Source organism: Carcharhinus amblyrhynchos, chromosome 16 (assembly GCF_965287045.1).
Source record: "Carcharhinus amblyrhynchos chromosome 16, sCarAmb.v2.hapA, whole genome shotgun sequence".
In the NCBI taxonomy this organism is placed as follows: Eukaryota; Metazoa; Chordata; class Chondrichthyes; order Carcharhiniformes; family Carcharhinidae; genus Carcharhinus; species Carcharhinus amblyrhynchos.
In genome coordinates, this window is record NC_137339.1 from 5,859,030 (window position 1) to 5,880,726 (window position 21,697).

The 21,697-nt window shown below is 44.7% G+C and overlaps 1 protein-coding gene across 1 annotated transcript in view; it reads left to right on the forward strand.

Annotated features, from left to right (window-relative positions):
- The first annotated feature begins 325 nt into the window (after positions 1-325).
- The window catches only part of sdc4 (syndecan 4), a 29,251-nt gene continuing 7,879 nt past the window's right edge, over positions 326-21,697 (forward strand). The window contains exons 1-2 of the mRNA XM_080204611.1: positions 326-675; positions 20,771-20,891. Of these exons, the coding sequence (XP_080060737.1) occupies positions 613-675; positions 20,771-20,891 (184 nt within the window). The 5' untranslated portion in view covers positions 326-612. The remainder of the gene's footprint in view (positions 676-20,770; positions 20,892-21,697) is intronic.

Consider the following 21,697-nt stretch of genomic DNA (forward strand, 5'->3'; position numbering starts at 1 on the left):
CGGAATCTTTGCCCAGGAACTTGGCAGAGGCTGGGGTTACCTTACCCCCCCTCACTAAAACCATTGAAATCAATGTCTACAATGGACCCCCCCCCCACTGAGCGTCAGCTTCATTTCTTTATATTTTTTAAAAAGAGGAGTGTGGCAGGATTTTTTAAAAAATGAGGACAGGAACCAGAAATGGTTTGAAGATGAGGAGATCCCCCCCCAGTGCTGCAGTTTGTGTGTTTCCCCGGCTCTCTCTCTCACACACACACACACACATGCAGAATTTGCGGAAATTACGCTGCAGAGGCGGAGAGCAAGGGTGGATATAAAACAGTGTGGAGTTGGCACAGGGACAGAGACACTCTGCTGGGAGCCGTGCTGAGAGTGGCCTGGCAGTCAAACTGATCACTTTGTTACTCTCAACACACGCGGGGCAAGTAACGCGAGTGAACTCACTGGCAACAAGTTAGCAACAGGCAAAACCCACCCAGCCAGGAGCAAAGAGAATCGGTGTGAATAAGGAGCGACTGCCAGAGAGAGAGTTGCCCAGTCAAGTCTTGGAGAGAGAAAAATCCCTCCCCACCTCCAAATAAAAAGCGAAGGAAAGTATCGGAAAGTTGGAAGATGTTGAGATTCTTGTCCTTAGTGTTCCTGGTTTCTCTCTGCGGACTCTCTTCAGCCAAGACGGTAAGTGTTGGCACTCTCGCTGTTTGAAACATTTTTAAATTTCACCCCCCACCCCCCAGGATACCGAGGACACCCTGTCCCAGAACCTGCCTCAATCCTTCATCTCTCAATAGATTGGTCTTGTTGAGAATCGAACCCGGACACACAGCCCGGATCCCTGAATGGGACGGGGAGCCATGGATTTTGGGCGAACTGTATATTTAATTTGAGATGATCTGTTGAAAGGGGATTAAATTCCTCCCTCAGCAGCTGTGAGTAGGTCTTGGGGGAGGCGAGGGGGAGGGGGATTAAATCCCTCATTTTAAGGATAGTCAGTCAAGAGGAATGTTCCTGATTTTCCCACAGATTGACGATCGAGCGGATGAGATGGCAACACGGGCAGATTCACAGCCCCTTTCTGAGCTGTTAGACTCTCCCACCTCCCCTCTCCCTCCTTCCTCCCCTCTCCTTTCTTCCTTCCCTCGCCCTCTCCTTCTCTCCCCTCTCTCTCCCCCTTTCCCCCTCCTTCTCTCTCCCCCTTCTCTCTCCCCCCTCTGTACCCCCCGTAACCCCCTCTGTACCCCCCCATACCCCTCTCTCTACCCTCTCTCTCTACCCCCATCTCTCCCCCTCCTTCCTTCCCCCTGTCTCTCTCCCTCCACCCCCCCCCCCCCAAGTATCTGTTTTCACTGAGCATTTAGAACGTGACTCTCAACACAAACTTTGGGAGTTGCTGTATTTCTGCTGTGAGGAGGGTGGGGGGGGGGGGGGGGGGGGGATGCAGTCTGCACTCAATGAATGAATGAACTTCACCCCCCCCCCTCCCCCCCCCCCACCCCCAGGGGAGCCAGTTACACTCCCAGTAATGGCTGATAGGGAGGGGGAATGGAGAGCAGAGGGCATGAGGGTTGGGGTGTAAGAGGTGATTAATTAAGACAAATAAAGCACATCTCCTCTGTCTGCACTCCCTCATTCATCTCTTCACTGTTACTGCTGGAATATAATGGGAGCAACTTCCACCCTGGTCACTCCATAAAGGCTATTGGAGTGTTGCGAAAAAGTGACTGATATTAATTACAATTATGCTGCTGTTTTCTTGTTCTAGCCTGATGAATGTTTTCGCAAAATACTTTGTTTTTTCTGAAGGCGTCTGCAAGAAGGTTGAATCTTTATTACAATCCTTCAAAATTACAAATGAGCAATATTCCCCCCTTCCCTCATTGTTAACTTTTGTAACACCAGTATCATCAGGCACGTGTTAACCCTGCATTGAGTTTTCCCACTGTACAGATTATCCCAGTGTTTCCATGCACTGGATTAAGTTTGTAGCAGCTTTGAGGACTTTGCTCCAAATATTTTGTGAAGAAAATACGATCATGATGCCTTGGTCAAAAACAGAACAGCGAGGGAGTTGCTGTGATTAGAATCTTGCAGCACAGAAGTCATTTGGCCCATCATACCTGTGCTGTCCCATTGGCCTCGTTGGCTAATTCGTCTCACCCCACTGCTCTTTTTCCCATGGAGTGGGCAGCACCGTGACACAATAGTTAGCACTGTTGTCTCACAGTGCCAGGGACCCGGGTTCAATTCCCGGCTTGGATTGCTGTCTGTGTGGAGTTTGCATGTTCTCCCTGTGTCTGTGTGGTTTTCCTCTGGGTGTTCCAGTTTCCTCCCACAGTCCAAAGACTTGCGGGGTTAGGTGGATTGGCCATGCTAAATTGACCCTTAGTGTCAGGGGGGACTAACTAGGATAAATGCATGGGGTTATGAAGATAGGGTCTGGGTGGGATTGTGGTCGGTGCAGACTCGAAGGGCCAAATGACCTCATGTAGGGATTCTATGAAAGTTATAGATTCCATTTCACTAATTTGTTCTTTCCTATGAGTTTAAGTTATTGACTTTCGGTACCTTGGCAATGAGGAAGTTGATAAGGAAAAATGGTTTACTAACAAAAGAGGTTGATTGGTAATATTCCAATATAATCTTGTGTTGGCACTAAATGGATAAGTGTTTAGATTGGGAATTAACTCAAAGTTAAAATTTCATAAACACCACAGGCCAGTAATTCTCAAAAAGATTGTTATGTTTGTAAGTTTTGAATCTGATAGTGAAAAAAGAGATACATGTTGTTGACTACATTTTGGAGTTATGGGATCTGATCTCCTTTTTGTATCTGGTTCCAGTTAATATTTGCTTGCCTTGTTACCAAAAAGCAAGGAGGTAGTAGGGAATAAACCACACACATGTGATTTAACCCAAGCTTCTTGAATTTGGAACCAAATGTCAGGATTGTGCTTTGATATTTGATTTCTGGAACCTTCCCTAGTTTTGTTTTTCATAATAGTAAAATGATTTTCTTAAAGTTGTTCAAAGACATGGGATTTCTTTTACAAGTAGTTTTAATTATTCAAACTCTATAAAGACTGTTATTTTGGAATGGTGCAGCCTAAAGCTGTTCTGTCATGCATTCAAAGTAGAGGAAAGTGTGTTTTTGCGTAATGATTTAGAAAGATGTTAGCATTCCGGGAATTCCTATGGTTTAAAATGTTAGGTCACGGTTGCTTGAGACACCCTGGGGTTTGTTTTTCCCTCTGCTGTGTGGAAACATTCCCTTACTAAATTGTTCTTGTAAACCAATAGATTTTAATTAAAAGGGTTTTTACCCCCTCTTACACTGTACACAAAGGCCATGGCTCTGTTCTGCACTGAGGTACAATGTAACTTTCCCTGTTACCATGGGCAAGAATGTCATTTATCACAGCCTCTGGCTGCAGTACTTGGCAAACACATTGGAAAAGTTTATCAAAGCCAGTTTTTAATGAAGGTGGGTGATCTTGTAGTTTGGAAAGAATCACAATCATAAAACAGCAGTAATTGTTATATTGATAGCTTGGATGGAATTACTGCAGAATATTTTAAATGTGATCAGTACAGGACCCACCCCTCTGAAGTCTGTATTGGTATATTATGTCAATGGTTCACAGAGAGTTGATGAATTTATAGCCCAGCCTTGACTTTACTACTTGCGACTGAACTGTTGGAAATGGTTGCAAGGGTTTGTTTGTTCGGATTTTTTTTTAAGACCTTCTGTTTTGTTATTGTCTTGAACTGCAGTGATTTTTTTTTAAAACAGTAATGAAAAGACCAAGCAGGTTAGGCAACTAAACTGGAGAGGTTCTTTGTGTAATTGGAGCTGTGTTTTGGTTCTGTTGCCCAGTCCATGCTGGGATTGAGTTGTAAATCTACCCCTTCATGCCTCAGGCAAGACACTGCACACAACATTTGTTTCTGTGTGTGAGGCTGAAAGAAGGAACTTGTTTTGGGATTTTGTCTTGGAGATTCTACACGGGAATGCTCCAAGCATCAAGAAAGAATACTCATTTTGCCAGCCTGCCATTATAACAAAAAGAATACATTCTCTTTCCAGAGGGAAGTAGTTCTCAGTGGACTTCACTTTCTGGGCAAATTGTACATTGAACCAAGCTGCCTTGTTTACCTCTGGAGGAATATCTATTCACATACATCAGTTTGCACAGCATTATCTACCCATCGCTGACTGAGTCTGTGAACACAGTAAGAAGTTTCACAACATCAGGTTAAAGTCCAACAGGTTTAGTTGGAATCATGTGTTTACAGAGCATTGCTCCCTCATCGGGTGAATCAACAGACTCGCTTGATGAAGGGGCAGCGCTCTGAAAGCTCGTGATTCCAATTTGACCAGGTGTTGTGATCTTCTTACTTTGCCCACCCCAGTCCAACACCAGCATCTCCACATCATGAATCTGTGATGGATATTGGTGACTGATTGTCACCAGAATGTCACAGGGCTGAAGGAGTTAAATTGAGAGGTGAACTCTGTAAACCAGGCTTGTATTCTCTCGTGTAGAGAAGATTAAAGGGGTGAGCTGATGATTAAAGGATTTGATAAATTTATCTCTCTCTCGTTCGCTCATTCAGAACAAGGCAATGCGACATTGATGCTGGAGCCAGAATGTTCAGGAGTAACGCAGGATGCAGGTCACTCAGAGGACAGTCAAACTCTCTTCTTGCCCTCCTTTCCCCCCACCTTCCCCAAAAATCTGACAAATGATTGAAAAGTTTAAAAACTTGAGATACGAGGATATTATGAGCTATGGAATCAGGTGAAGGTGGGTAGATTGAGTTGAGATGGTGCCAGGATCTATGGTGGGATGGACCAAAGGGACTGAATGGCCTCCTCATGTTCAGAGTTTGAGACGATTAAAGACAGGCATCCAACCAAGGGGTTCAGCCAAAGTATCAGAGTTGTCAGTAAATTGTCACATCTCTGAGATGAATTGCCAGCCTGTGACTGCTGCTAGCGATTCCTGCAATAATCAGTGTTGATGGAGGAAATGAAAGTTATGTTGGATGCTGATTTATCTTGCACATACAGATTGGACTTTTTCTTTAAGTTTGTTGCCTAATGAGCAGAATAAATGAAATGCTTCCATTAAATTATGTCTTGAATTAACCAAGAGGTAGTGAAGCACTTTAAATCATCCAAGTTGTTTTTGCAATATGAGATTTCAGGGAAATTGGGGGTGCTTTCTTCACAGAAAGACTTGCATTTTCAGAGCACTTTGCATTAAGTTTGTCTTTCTCTACACCCTAACTATGACTAACACTACATTCCACACGCTCTCCTTTGCTTCTCAATGAACGGTATGCTTTGTCTGCATAGTGCGCAAAAAGTAATACTTTTCACTGTACGCTAATACATGTGACAATAATAAATCAAATCAAACCTTTTCACAACCACGGGGTGGCCCAGGTTACTGTAATGTAAGGACCAGCGTTCGATCTGCACATCAGCAGCAATGTGATAACTTGATGTCTTTTGTAATTTGAGTGGTATATGATTGACCAAGACTCTGGGGAGAGCTTCCATTGCCCTGTGTTGGGTCTGATCCCACTGGCCAGAGATGGTGACCTCGGTGGATTTTCTTCTTGATTTGCACATGGCCAAGGAAACAACTGACCTCTTTCAAAGAAAAGCCCTGTGCAATGCATTGGACATAGGCTTCATGACACTTGACGGACAGAAGATATACTGAAAGTGCAATGGGATTTGTGCTAGTCATAAGGAGGCCTATTTTGCATTTCCAGTGTAACTAGCTTAGCTGAAAGTAGGCACCTGTTTAACAGTTGGATATGCGACAGAGTTCACTGAAGAATATTGGTTGTAGTTCTCCACTATGGGGCTGAAGAGTTCAATTTGCAACTGAGAGTAGGAAAGATGAGATTGAGGATGTGATGCAGTAAAGTATTTCTGCTGAAGTGAACCTGTTGAATGATATATTTCTCCAATTCTAGTTCAGGGAGATTTGGGCTTTGGGGAGATGATTTTTCCACCGCACCACCGGTGGATTCATCCTGTACAGCCCAAGAAGTCCAGAAATCCTGCACCAACTCCAGGAGCAACCTAGTTATTCCCACTCTCCTGCTTTTCTTTTCCCCGTGTCCTTGCTTTTTTTCCCTCCTAGACTAGTATTTATCCAATTCCATATAGGGCAGTACAATCCAAATTCTAACCACATCTTACATGAAAGCATTTTCCTTGTGTGATCTTGGGGTTCTTTTGCCAGTCTGTCTGTGCTCTGGTTATTGGCCACTCATGATGTGGAGGTGCCGGCATTGGACTGGGGTAAATACAGTAAGAAGTCTCACAACACCAGGTTAAAGTCCAACAGGTTTATTTGGTTGCACAAGTCACTAGCTTTCGGAGCACTGCTCCTTCATCAGGTCTTACCTGATGAAGGAGCAGTGCTCCGAAAGCCAGTGGCTTGTGCAACCAAATAAACCTGTTGAATTTTTACCTGGTGTTGTGAAACTTCTCACTGTATTGGCTACTCTGCCAGTAGAGACTGTTCCTCTTTATTTACTCTATCAGATTTTTAATCCTGCCTTTTCTACTCTTGAGGCGAACAACCGGAGCTGCTTTGGTCTATCATGCTTATTTATCCCTTGTTTAATTCTAATAAATCTCTGAATCCCTTTCAAAGTCTTCATGATCTTCCTTGAATCTGGTAGCCAGAATTGGGTGCTATAGCCTAGCTGGAGCCAAACTAGTACCTTGTGTAAATTCAGCCAAATTTCCTGTCTTTTATACTCGTGCCTCTAATCTGCAAAGCCTTCAGAGATTTGTGCATGCAATCCCTTTAAAACTGTGCCAGAGCCTCAGGGCCTGATAATATACAAAATCTGTCACATGTCCACTCATTTCACTAACTGTCCATATTCTCTTACTCAATGTTTACCACATTTTTCCAAGTTGCATATCATCTGGAAATATTGACACAAGTGTTGAAATAGTCATTCATGTAACAGTTGATTGTTATCTTGTCACCATGTGCCTTCTGCCTGCTCTCTCAAGCTCTAAGCTGAGGAATTCCTCCCTTATTTCTCACCCCGTCGTGTGACAGCAGGCTGCTATGAAACCTATATTTTTTTAAATTAAGCTTTTGCTGGCTTGTCCTAATGTATCCTTTCCTGTTTGGCAATTCCCCACCCGCCCCCGCTGGGAGTTACATTTCTATAAAGCACTATATATTTTGCTCTATCAGTACAAATTTGGAATTGTACAGTGTTTTTAATGTGGGGTCCTTGGGAACACATGGCACAGCTTGAAAAGTGTGCCTATTACTTGCTGATGGGGACGCCAGCCTCCCCCTCACCCCCCCCTCCGTGCCTTTCCGCCTCCAACTGAACCAATCCTGTGGCCAAGTGTCAGAGGATCTGAGCAGTTGTTCTGTGCCAGTCAGTCGCAATACTGTAACATGATGAGCATTGCAGAAGTGCTTGTCCATGCATCAGCTTTTTTTTGTAAAGTCATTGGGTGTTTTACAGTCCTCCGTGGGTTCATTTAAAAACAATGCAGTGGCTGACTGAGCAGGGTGGAAAGGGCAACTTTTGAGTAGATGGGATGGGGTTAAAGTCAACTTGTTTTGAAAGATTGTAGCAGTAAGGGTTGGCAAATGGAGCGCTGAACCTGTGCAGAGACACTGATCCAGGCTGCGTTCTGTGGCGTGGCCTCGCGTTTGGATGTTTGGCAGACTGTATTTGAATTCCGCTGTGAAATGATAGAAGTATTTTCCATTCGCCTCTGAAGGAATTCTGTGGGCATTGGTAGCTCCCATTCTTTTTGTGTGCCAATGAGCCAGAATATTTGAGTCTAGCTGCATTTGTACGGCACCTTTCACATAACAGTGGGACCTCCCCAAAGTGTTTCCGTCAAAGTCTCCTACATATCAGTGATACAATATTCACCAATCCGAGGGCCACCTATGGAGGGAACAGCTTTAACACCATGGGCATGGAGCTTCATCAGAACTGAAAGATATATTTAAGAAATTTTTTTTTTAAAAGTGAGGGTGAGAAATAATGCGAAAGTAACAATAGAATGGAAATCAGAACCATTGGGCGGGATTTTGCAGCCTCCCTCGTTCCAATATTGTAAAATTTTGCCCGAGGTCAACAGATTTTCCCATGTCTGCCCCTCACCCCGCTCCGATTCCCATGGTGGGCGGGGTGGTAAAATTTGGGTAGAATCTCTACAGTGCAGAAAGTGGCCACCCGGCCCATCAAGTCTGTACTGAAGGAGCATCCCACCCAGGCCTTATTACCGTAATCTCATATTTACCACCACTAATCCCCCTAACCTACACATCTTGGGGTGTGGGAGGAAACCAGAGCACCCAAAGGAAACCCATGCAGACATGGGGAGAATGTGCAAGCTATGCACATAGTGACCTGAGGCTGGAATTGAACCCAAGTCGCTGGCGCTGTAAGGCAGCAGTGCTAACCATTTGTGTTTAGAATTATTGAGAGATAATAAGGGATCAAAAGTGCGTGTAGGTAGAAACAGGGAGAGGCCACTTGGCCCCTCAAGCCAGTTCTATAATTCAGTTGGATCATGACTGATCTGTATTTAACTATGTATGCCTGCCTAGTTTCTAGATTTCTAATGCCCCTGCCTAAAAATAATGCAGTCTAAACATTAATTGGATAAGGAGTTACAGCAGCCGGTAGCAGTGAACACCATTCTTCACTACCAGTAGCATTGCAGGACCTAGCCAGTGACCCCCCCACCCCCAGTCAATCCTGTCATATGTTGGCTAAAGCTGAATTTATGACCTACTCTTGTGTGCATTTGGATATGCACACTGGGTGTATTTTCCCTTTTGTGGCTGCAATGCCTTAGATGTTGTGGTGGTTTTCTACAATATAGAACTTCATTGATTCATCAATCTTAGATGTTCTGAGGTGGTGAAAGAGTTTCCTTTGTTGGTTACCTGAGTTGTGATTGATGTTGGGAAGGGGCTCTCTCTCTCTCTCTCTCTCTCTCGGGTATGATGATGTTTTTTCAACGCCCTCCATAGAAATGATTTGCATTGTATGATACTTTCCGAATGCCCCAAAAGTGTTACACAGCCAATGAAATGCTTTGAATTAAAACCAGAAGGTGCGTGCGGGCAGGTCAGTCAGCATCCTACTTTTCTTTGAAGTTAGTACCATTGCCTCTCTTGCCTCCAGTAAGGGGGTAGCGTGGGCCTTGGTCTAATGTACCATCCAAAAGAAGACACCTCTGGCAGTGCAGCACTCCCTCCACACTGCACTGGATTAATGTGCTCCAGTTTCTGTAATGGAAATTGAACCTTTGTCCTTCTGACCCAGAGGCAAGAGTGCATTCTCACTGAGAATAGAGTATTCAGCAGCCTACTGCACAATGAATTGCTGAGGGTTGTGAGGTTGACACTAGGCTGACATGGAATTCCCCTTGTCCAGATCTACTAGGATATTTAATTTGCTTGGGCTTAGCTGAGTTGTTCTAGCAAAGAGCTGACATGGACTCAGTGGGCAGAATGGCCTCTTTTTTCTGAGTAATAACCATTCTATGAAATGTTTTTGCTTTCTTGGTCTGGTACTTTGTCATTGTGAAGGTGGGTGACGTATCACACCGGCTTTGTAAATCATAGAATCCCCATGTACATTCAGCCTATCGAGCCTGCACTGATCTCCCAACAGAACATCCCAGCTAGGCCCTCTCCCCATTTAAACCTGCCCCTCCCCCACCCACTTCTACATCTTGAGACACCAAAGTAGCAATGTGGCATGGCCAATTCACCTAACCTGAACCTCTCTGGAGTGTGGGAGGAAACTGGAGCACCCAGAGGAAACTCACGTAAACATGGAGAACATACAAACTCCAGACAGACTGTGAGGTGCTGTGAGGCAGCTGTGCTAACCACTATTCCATCGTGCTACCCCAAAACCGCTCTCAACTAGATAATCTTGTGGCAGAAGGAGCTCATTGCAGAAGGGGACTGCAATGTCAGATAGGATGAATTCTGTTTCATTTAGGCATGGATCCATACTTCTTCCCCTTCCTACATGGTAAAGTTTTTTTTCTCTCTCCGGTAGACTTGCTGACCCTTTTCTGAAGCTGTTGCTTTTGGTGAGACCTGGTGCTATTTACAGAGCCCGATGGAGTGCAGTCCCTCGAGATTACACATAGTCTGCACTCCTGCAAGCTGGGTTTTCAATTGGGAGGCTGGTTGATGCTGAGCTGCTTTTGATAAGCTGTTTGAACTAATATGTTGGGGTCCTGTGATGGGAAGGCTGTGAGTTTTCTGTCTGGACAGGTAGAATGTTCTAGAAATCTGTTAACTAGTTAAAATGACAGTTGGTGTGCATGAGTTTTGTGATTTGAGTAAGAACATAAGAAATAGGAGCAGGAGTAGGCCATCTAGCCCCTCGAGCCTGCCCCACCATTCAATAAGATCATGGCTGATCTGTCGTGTCTCGGTTCCACATTCCCGCCCTCTCCCCATAACCCTTAATCCCCTTGCCCATCTCCGTCGTTACCATTAACAACATAATTGTTCTTATACAGTTTTAATTTGCTCTTGAATTGAGGGATCTCATTTATTGACCCTACTCACTGGTTAGTTGCCAGTCTGCTCTGTACCCCTGGGTTAGGGTTGTCGGAATGACTCAGCCAGCTTGTAGGGTGTCTGACAAGGGCAAGATTTGGCTTGTTTCCCACTGCCCCTCATGGTTGACCAGCTGACTGACGTTGGGCTGAAGACGCAAAAGATTAGCTTCTTGGAGGCAACAAACTGGGAGGGAGGACTGTGTAAGCTAAAGGTATAGTGCCCCTTTAACAGAAATCCCTTTGACGTGTTTCTCTCTTGGTTGGTTCAGATAGTTATGGAGTGAATTGTTGTTGGGTTCCTTCACCTCACAAGGAATCACAGATCGCCTTTTCCATCCTGAAACTTTTTTTGTTTCTACTGTAGTGACAGTAGTTTGGCATCGAGTATAGTTCCTCCTGTACTTAGACCCTCGGGCCTGAGTCTCTCACCCTCCCACCACCAGCCTTCACCTGTTTTCTTTGTTTTATAGGTATCAAAGTACCTCTTCAAACAGGGAGTGGCTGCAAAACATTCCTTCACCAGAAAGCAATGCAGCAGAATTCATTAAATTGCGCAGCCAATCCTTCTAACATTTTTAAATTGTTGAAAATATCCTCTTTTGATTTTATATAATGCTATTGTGTCCGTGGAGCTTCACAATCCAGCATTTCTCCTTCCTCTTTACGTAATGCACACTCGTAGGTTTGCTTCAGTCGCTGCCAGGTGGGTGGCACAGTGGTTAGCACTGCTGCCCCAGAGCGCCAAGGACCCAGCTTCGATTACTGGCTTGGGTCACTGTGTGGAGTCTGCACGTTCTCCCCATGTCTGTGTGGGTTTCCTCCGGGTGCTCTGGTTTCTTCCCACAGCCTGAAAGACGTGCTGGTTAGGGTGCATTGGCCATGCTAAATTCTCTCTCAGTGTACCTGAACAGACGTTGGAGTGTACCTTCATTGCAGTGTTAATGTAAGCCTACTTGTGACACTAATAAATAAACTTTAAACTTAAGCAGAAGGGATTTCCTGTATATTTCTGTGTACCACTTGTTGTAGTCAGTGTCTCCAGATATAGCTCCCCCATTTCAGTTTCCCTGTGCTCTCTCTTGTCTCCTTTTTTGAAGCTGACTTCTTGCATGGGGTGAGACACCAATGGCTCTCCAAGTCACTGTTAATTCGTAGAATCATACCATGCAGGAGAGGCCCTCAAGTCTGTAGCAGCATGTGAGTTACACCTGACCTCCCACCTAAACCCGGTTATCAGCACTTGACCCGTGTGAGTTTGAGTCTTGTGCACCAATTGGGAGGCTCTTTGATTGGTAGGGGAAGAGGCAAAGGGACACGTGCCCTCGAGCTGAATGACAAGAATCTATTTTTATTGTTTGCCCCAAATCCAGAGGCTTCTTAACCTCCAGGCTTCCAAAGTGCTTTACAGCCAATGCAGTCATCACTGTTGGAAACAATAGCAGCCAGTTTGCACATGGCAAGCACTTGGCACACTGCAGTGTGATAACGGAGTGGATAATCTGTTTGTACTGATGTTGTTTTCGGATCACTGATTTGTTGTGTTCAGTTCGCATAACTGGGACCTCCTCTGCAGGAGGGCTTGGTGTCGCCAGTAGGTATACTTTAGGGGAGGGGTTAGTGATAGAAGATACTTAAATGTATTCCAGAAAGAAACTTTACTCTTGAGGCAAACGCAATGAAGTGGCTGTATGGAATTTGAGCCTCTTAAATCACCCCCCTCAGAGCCTGCAGATGTTTAGAAACTCTGTCTGGGGTCACTGTCTCTCTTTCCCTCCCAACCCCCACCATTGTCCTCTGTTTCGAGTGCAAATAATATGAATGTAGAAACCATTGTCAAGCAAAACAAAGGAGGTTGGAATGACAGCCAAGTTTTTAAATAAGGAACAGTGATATGAAGGCCTCATTGACCCTCTGGTTACGAAAAGGCTTTTGTCACGTTGTGCGTAACCGGGACAAGAATCCAGGTAGAGTTCTGTTTTCTCTTCAGGACCAAGGCCACCGAGGAGTTTTCAGCCAGCTCTGGAAATGTTAGAAAGTGCGAGAACTGGCAATGTTATGGTGAAGGCCTATGTGAGGAATGATTGGAACCATCCCCTTGAGCGAAGACAACATATCCAATGTCTCTTATGAAAGAAGAGCAAGAGATTCCTCACCCCTGGTGCCCTGGCCAACATTTATCCATCAACCAAATAATGATGGAGGGGGGAAGGGGAGTGCTGCTTCCAAAGAGGCCATTCTTGGGTCTTTGACACCAGGGAGAACAGTGAGCATGAAGAGATGCCATGAGTTATGTATTTAAATCTCCAGTCTGGCACTTCACATTCCCCCTTTTGATGCCGGAATGCCAAAACCAGGTCTTGTTCTAAAAAATGCGATGCCTTTCGATGGAGTGGAGATATGCAGATGATATTTCTTGCTGAGAAAATTGTCCAGGCCCCTGTGACTGCACAAGTTCGTTGATCTCTTATTGGCAACTTTCGTCCCCTTTAACGTTTGGTTGCTGTATGCAGCGCTTGTTGATTAAGAATAAAAGTGGTCTTGAGAACACCATTGCTGTCAAATCTGTCCATCCATTGTGGCCGAGTCCAGGCGCTAGCACCTCCATCTCTCGCTCCTTCTCCCTGGCATTTTATGCAGACATTTCAAGTCAGACATTTTTGTTCAATAGCTGCCCCATACTGACAGCGGAACTGATGAGATTTGACACACTTGCGGTCGAAAAGATAACCAATTGTCTCAGTGTGGTCGGGCCACATTCTCACTTTAGCTTGGTGAGCCAATGAGCCTCTTTTGATAGGTTGCCTCAACATTTTATCCCTTTGTGTCCTGCTGTACTGAGCATGTGCACCCTAACTGGCCATTCTACCTATCCCCAACCTCTCTGTGTTTTATTCCTTTATTCAACCACCCAGTTTCAGTTGGCATTGCCAAAACCTACATTTCATTAAGAGTTTGCAGCTAAAATTGTTCATGGTTCCAAAACGTTCTGGTGCAGCAGAAAACACAGCTAGCAGCATAAACTTGTATAGTATTGGTTTTTGACATGGTAAAAATGTTCCCAAGAGCGGTTTCAAACATGTCGAGTCACTGGGCCATGTAAAGAGATATTAGAACAGGTGACCAACATCTTTGATTCAACAAGCATTCTCTACAAGGAGACAGTAGTACAGGGAGGACATTCCAGAGCTTAGGGTCCAGGCAGCTGAAAGCACAGCCGCCAATGGTTAGAGTGATTAAAAATTGGGAGCGCTGAGATATTTTAAAATGTTGCAGAGTTCCAGCGGGAATGATTGAGGCTACAGAGGGATTTGTAAATGAGTGTACACTACCACCCCCATCCCAGTCCTGGAAGTAGCTGCCACATTCTTTAAGTTCCAATTATGGCAAGAATTAAAGGGAGTTGGGAGTATTTTTATGCTAGAGGTTTATTATAATATAGAATTATACAAGCACTTTGAATTCCAAATGGCAAGAAAAGGGAGTTGGAATTTCTTTATGCAACGGGTAGGATTACACTTTATCACGAGTTGACTTTCAAACGGAGTCATTTGGAGCCATTTTAAGAGACAAAAGGATGCAAGGGAATTGTGTTGAACGGGGTGACTCCCCGTTGGGACGGGGGAGAGACAGCGCCACTCAAATCTGCTTCTTCAAAATGAAGACAAGTGTCAGATGTTAAAATCGCGCCATTTTACCTCTTCATGGATTTGTGTTGTTGGAAAGTCTTGGACCGCTCCCAGAAGTTACAAGTTGAGACTTGAGAAGGATCAGGAGACCATTGCGTGATCAAATTTGAAACTGAGAATAGCAGAGTCACTCCCCATGTGTTTGGTTCAGATAAAAAAATTGCTCTAATTATTGGTGTATTTCCACTCCTTTGGCATTGTCAAAGGACCCAGTGTTGGTATCCACCCCGCTTAACACTGCAGCAAACAAAATCCAACTGGGAGTGGTTTGGAGAGTTGCCAAGTGTTGGCTCATTCCCTTGTTGCGACAGAGCAACCTATGCATGGCTTGGCAAGCGAGAAGTCTGTAAGATTGGATTGTGTGCGAGGGCTGAGTTCCTTGGCCGGGAAGGAGCTGTTGCCTGTGGAAGGATGGGTGGATGTGATTTCCTCATTTTCATTCTAACCTGAAATAATTGTGATGGGAGCTTTGAGGAGTTGCTTGAGGCACCAACAGAACCAATTCAGTCATCTTGAGGTCTACAGGTCTGCTTTCTCCCTCTTCCCCACCCCCAACAAAAATATTATTTCAGTAAATGCAACAAAATGTGGCATGGTCGGTTCAAGAGCTCCTCGTGGGGGTGCTTCCAGTCACTGGTGCAGGGATGTGAAAGCTATGGTGTTCTTGTTTACAATCTTTTATTTAGAAGAAAAAATGAATTCCTTCCTCAACAGATTTGCCCTTTTTTATGAGGCAGATTGAGTGAGCGTTAATCAGCTACCGAAGGTTAGATATTTAAACATTTGTGGAGATGAAATGAGATTGCTGCCACAGTGAGAGATGGTTCTTTATGGTGACCATTCCATTCCCCCTGAGTTGCTAACGGGAGTATTGTGTTCAACTTGGCAAAAGGCCACTATGTAATTGCTGCAAATCCTGAGCTTGATTAAAAATTAGGACATTTAATAAGCCTAAAATTAAATATTACCCACCCCCTCCCCTTCACATATCCTTACAAATGCAACAATGAAAGCGTGACATGTACGAGTTGTTTCCTAGTTGGAAGCGATCTGTTTGTATCACCTGATGTCTAGAATACAGTAAGTTTACAAGCTGATGAATGAGGAATTAAAAAGCATAAAATAATATTTTAAATTTTAGCTGCTTTTCTGTCATCAACAGCCAATGCTTCTGCTTAATCTCAAACCAGGGTCACTTTTCCTGGAATATTGGATTAAGGTTGATTTGCTGTTCACCATTGTGTGTTGGTGCTGGAGGAAGTAAATGTTTAGGCTGCTGGACAAGGTGCCAAACACGTGAGCTGCTTAGTCCTGAGTGTTGTTGGAGCTGCGCTCAGCCAGGCGAGTGCAGAGTATTCCATCACACTCCTGACTTGTGTAGGTGGTGGCCAGGCTTTGGAGAGTCGAGGCAAGTTACTCTCTGCAGTATTCCTGACCTGCTCTTGTGGTCTCAGTGTTTCTTTATGGTCAACCCAGCTCAGTTTTGAGTCCAGGATTTGGAGGTTGGGTAACAGTTCAGCCATGATTTAATTGGATGGTGAGACTGGCTGAAGGGCTAGTGTATTTTGCAATTATCTTGCACGGTGACCAGAGCTATAGTCCGGAGTCAAAAGAGCCAAGCACTTTTCCCATATCTGGGATTGAATAACCATTCCAATGGAGATACCACTGGTAGACAGGCTTGCAGTCCAACGTACCATATGACCAATTGGAAGGGATAGGGTTAAATGGGTGCACCAAGAATAGAATCTTGCATCACAGAGGCCATTTGGCCCAAGATGACTGTGCCAGCTCTTTGAAAAGGCTGTACAATTTAGTCTCCCCCGACCCCAAAAACACAAAACGCTGCAAATTAATCCTCTTCACGTACGTGTCAGGTTGCCTTTACAGAAGTTACTATGATTGATAGAATCTAGTTCCTCCACATTCGGGTAGCGTGTTCCAGAAGGTGAATGGATAAGCATCTCTTTCCCTGTGGCAAATCATCTGGTTAGCGGTACGTTTTTCTGACTTTGAGTTACCTGTGACTTTCCACTTGAGACTGTTTGAATATTGATTCTACCCCCTGCCCACCCCCGTTACTGGGGTTTATCGTGCTCTGCTATTGGGTTAGTAGATGCAAATTTGACACCTGTTTCATTTCAATCAATCTGGCTTTTCAAGAAATAATGTTGAAAGACGTGGAGAAAATGGAATAAATTTACATGTGGGAGCAATTATTCAACTGTACACAGAAGCTGAGAGCCAGAATTACACCCAGAGATTGATTAGAACTGTCAGGGCTCAATCGTTAGTCTGCAGAGAATGGGGATGATGCTGTTACGCTCCCTCAATCACTCTCCCCCTTGGATTTTTTGGGAGAGATCAGATGCGACTTGAGGGTTTGTGAGTCTGTAACTACAGGGTCAGTCATGGAGGAGGTTTCTGGGTACAGGGTGGTCACTCAGACATTGTGTGTTGGCTTGCATCACCTCAGCACTCGTGTTCTTAACTCGTACAACATGGAAGGAGGCCTTTTGACCCCTTGAAGCCTGCTCGCTGATTGGCTCCCCCAAATGGCCCACCTCATTGGCTAGTATGTAGGCCATTCATGCATGCCCCTAAATTGTCAGTGCCTGCTGCTGAATGACAGGGTTTGGGTGCTGCAGATTGCCCTCTTCAGCTGCCTCAAGTTTGGGAGGGAAATGTCCATCATTGAATAACCATTCAGACGGAGCTAATTATCGGGGGCTCGGACACGAGTTGATTGAAACCAATTTAGTAACAGAAATTTGCCTCTGGGGCAACGTTCCCGCTGTAATGTACTTGAGCAGTGGCCCTTAAAAGGGACAGACTGTACATTAACCATATGGAGCAGTGCAGCAGGGGGAGGGGGCTGAGGGTGGATGGGATTTCAGTTTGCCCCGTAACAACCATGCCAGAGTTTCGCTTGGAAGTCTAAAAGATTGTAACTGTCACATGCAGCGAATACAGTCTAGGTGACCCTTCCTGCGAGCAAGGTGCTCGGAATGCAGAATCGTGGATACGGAATGTAACTGGCACTGGTTAGAAGTGATCCTGGCAGCAGACCAAGCAGGTGATTGGGCTGTTCCAGTAACACTGATTTTAATCAGAACATGTGCACTTCTTGCCACCACCCGCATCTTCCATCACATCCTTTCCGTTTTTATTTCTTTAGCATCTGGGGAGTTTCTTAGCTTCTTTGTTCATTTTTGACTGTGCAGGCTATTGATCAAGCTGCAACCCGCTCGGAGCACCCAGCCGTGGCTTCCTCGCCACGGTGCTTATGCTTTTATTTCACCTTATCACTCAAATACCGGGTGCTCGCTGGACTTCTGTGTTTACACAGCTGAAGTGTGAGCATGTTTTTGACTGGCTGACAACCTGGATCGTGCAAGTGAGCAGCTAATTCAACAGCCCCTTCTTATCAACGTTTTGTTATAAAACAACTTGCACCTTTTTTTTGTTGAAAGCGGTAAAACATCCCAAGGCATTTTGTAAGAGCATCATTTGCTATTTTTGAGGAGACTGGTAGCCACAATATTGGTCAACTGTGCAGATACTAAAGGAGAGAGAGGGAGCTTGGGTACTTGGGCAGCTGAAGGTGTGGCCCCTGATAGTGTGATAATGGAAACTCTGAAGGAAAAGTCACCGAGTTTGGAGGCAGGCAGGTATTCCTTGGGATTGTGAGTGAATTGATATTTCTGAATGTGGCCTGCACAGATTGGAAGGCTTTGGACTTGACCACTTTAGCACAGGAGGGGCAAAAAGCAGCTCTATAATCCTGACATCACTGGGTTCCATTCCTTCTAATCAACATTCATTGTTCTTGTATGGGCAATGTGCCATTTGGGCCTATTGCAGGAGCTTGTGAAAACAGTGTCCTAGTATGCCTTAATGGAGAGGGAATTTGAAGGAAAAAGTGACTTGCACAAGTTTGTTAAAATTTTCATGAGTGAGGAGGCTATGTTGCAACTCAGTGACTCAAAATGTCCCAAACAAGCTGTGCAAGTAACCTTGTAACTATTGATTACACTTTCCCTTCCTCTCTAATTAAATTCTCTGATGGTTTAGTCCTCTTGTATATCTGAGAAGCTATCTGCAGCCCACAAGTGACTGTTGTGCCATCCCATCAATGACTTTGTTGTCAGCCTTGGTTCTGGGTAGAAGTCTCTGAAGATTGTGGCTTTGTGCCCCATTGTCAGAGGTCAGTGAAGCAAACTTCCACTGGCACCCCAGTGCCATACTGAGGGATTACAGACTAATCCAATTTGCCCCATGGAGAGGGTGTTAGAAGGTCCCGAGGCACTAGGTTACAGATTCTCCCCAGCGTCCCGGCCAATAAGTTTAAGTTACTGTGAAAGTCCCCTAGCCGCTACATTCAGGCTCCTGTTTGGGGAGAATTGCACTCAACCAGCAATTTTTTTTCAGACCATTGTAACCTGTGCAGTTAATAGCTTTATTTAGAAATTGGTGATATGGAACATGGTGCTTCCATATCTTCCATAAAAAGGAAGTTTTTTTTATTCTTTTATGGGATGTGGGCAAGGCCAGCATTGGTTGCCTATCCCCCACCGCCCTTGAACTGAGTGGTGATTAAGAATCAACCATATTACTGTGGTTCTGGAATCACACGTAGGCCAGACTGGGTAGAGACAGCAGATTTCCTTTGCTAAAGGACGTTAGTCATGGAGACAAATACCACGGTACCAATACCCCTAATTACCTGGGAAATTTCTGCCTACATTCCAACTGTATGCTGTTGTCAGGAGATTAATTTCAATGAAAAAGGCCCTTCTGCCCATTTGATCCTATCCTTTTTGGAATTTCCCCAATCTTATCTTCTGCAGCGTCTAATTGCTTTTTAAGAAGTCGTTCTGGAAAAGTGTCAAATACCTGTCATGTGGGATTGACATGCGCACGCAGGCTTTAAGATCGTTTTAAAATGTAAATCCCACACAACTCCAGTTTTGAACTGGAGGGAAGGCACCAGTCCGAGAGTGCAAGTGGTGCTTGTCCGTGGAGGAAGTTACCCAGTTGGTTATTGTTGAGCTATTTGCTGTCAGTTGCTGATGGAATGTTACATGTGTAACTGTCAGACTGATGGGCTGTAACACAGTACTGTATCTATTTTAAATCTGCAACCTCCCCTGCACATTTTTCCACTTGTAGGCTTTCCAAAGTGTAATCATTTCTCTGGTCGCGGCCCAGGTCTCTCGCTCTTATTCCCAGCCAAGTCTTGTGTGCAGTGGTCATCAGTGCCGCTATATAGGATAGTGCTCAGTCCCAGCTGGATTAGCTACCTAAATTTACACCAAGGGGTCACTTGCTGTTGATGGGAATCCCAGCTGATCTCCCCTTCCTGGTAAGCTGAGGTCTGTTGTAGCAGCTGATTGCTGCCCTGCTGTTTCTTCCTATGGGTGTGAGTTTTACTGATCAGCAAGTGCAGTTTGTGTTGGAGGTGCGTGGTGTTCCTTGGCTCAAGTGTATGGGGAAACGATGATCAGTGCACAGCCTCCCTCCAACTCCGCCTTTGCCGTAACTCCCACACTTAAGGAGCCAAGCCCCAAATCTTCTGCTCAGAATGGCTAGCGTAGCCAGCTTCAGGGATCCGGATTCAATTCTGGCCCCGGGTCACTGTCTGTGTGGAGTTTGCATGTTCTCCCCATGTCTGCGTGGGTTTCCTCCAGGTGCCCCGGTTTCCTCCCACAAAGATGTGTGGGTTAGGTGGATTGGCCACGCTAAATTGCCCCTTAGGGGGATTAACAGGGTAAATTCATGGGGTTACGGGGATAGGGTATGGGTGGAATTGCTGTCGGTGCAGACTCGATGGGCCAAATGGCCACCTTCTGCACTGCAAGATTTCTATGAATCTCCCTTTGTGAACCAGCATCTGTCTGCTCTCCTTGAGTTGAATGTTGTTCTTGAGGACCCAACACTGCAACATTAACAGACGCAGTGGGATCAGAAGTGTTCAGATCAAATACATTAAATCATTTTTTTATTTCCTCTGGTTTTGGTCACATTACTATCAATGAAGTTGTCTCTTTTAAAAAGAAATGACGAGTGAATGGAAAGATTCAGAAGATGACTTGCGGCAGAGTAGAAAGACAATGAATGCATCTGTCTCTGCCCCTCTTTCCCCTCTGTTTGCACTTAGGTCCAGGCTATATATTTATAACTTCTTTCCTGTTTACTGGCTGATCGGAATGTTGCTGCTTTAACAGTAAGAATGTCGCACTTGTTTCTGTTTAACATGTGATTTGGAGCTTGTGCTCGACTGACCTTGGAGGAGGGGGTGAGGGAGAGGGAAATTTCTCTCATTCCCCATGTCCAACCATGAAAAAGAATAAATTTAATGTTGTTTAAATGTCTGGGAACTGAATGCAATGTTCGCGTTAAGCTGCACAAGGTCTGGTTGCCGAATTGCATACTCTGTACTGATCCGAGTATCCACTCTCTCCCTTTCACGCAGCTTTCTGAAAGGAACCACTTCAATGACCTGGAGGGTTCAGGGTTTCATGGATTAAATAAATTTTACCCTGACGAGCAAGAAGATGGCTCTGGTTTTGCCTCTGGAGATGACAATGATATGGGTAAGTATATCTCATTTCTGGTTGTGTAGTTGTACTAATCCAGGTTAATCTATGTGGGTTGGGACTTGATACACAACCACCGTCCCCCAACCACTAAATTTCCACAAATCTTTATTTCTGATTTCCAACATCTGCCACCTAACTTAGCTTCTGGACTCTGGAAGTTTAATTGTTGGGGACAATAGGCTAAACTCCATTACTAAGTTCTAAACATATTTATTTTCATCGCTACAGTCAGAGGGAGGGGGCTATTTCAGCTCCTCACTACCTCTCGTGTGCAGCTCTTGATTACTGTATAGGATTGTGTTCAGTCACAGACTGAAGTAAATGAACTTGACTTGAACACCCACCCATCCCTAATGTCACATCTCCAGTGCAATGCAGTTCATGCACATCAATACCCCTGGCCACCTGTTTAAAATGATATGGAGATGCTGGGATAAACACAGTAAGAAGTCTCACAGCACCAGGTTAAAGTCCCAACAGGTTTATTTGATGGTAAACGCCACTACCTTTTGACAAAGGGGCAAACCCTGAAAGCTAGTGACGTTTACTACCAAATAAACCTGTTGGACTTTAACCTGGTGTTGTGAGACTTCCACCTGTTTAAAAAGCGGGGTTCTTTTCAAGCCTGTTTGTGGGTTTAAGTATTTACTAGTTTGGAGTTAAAGGGCAAGCTCTTTTGTGCTTGAAGATAAATGGAATTTTAATAGTGTGCTCCCGAACAGCCCATCTTGCATATTCAATACAATCGATCTCTTTCTCTCACATGCAATGCATTGTGTTATATGAAATTATCTCTCGCA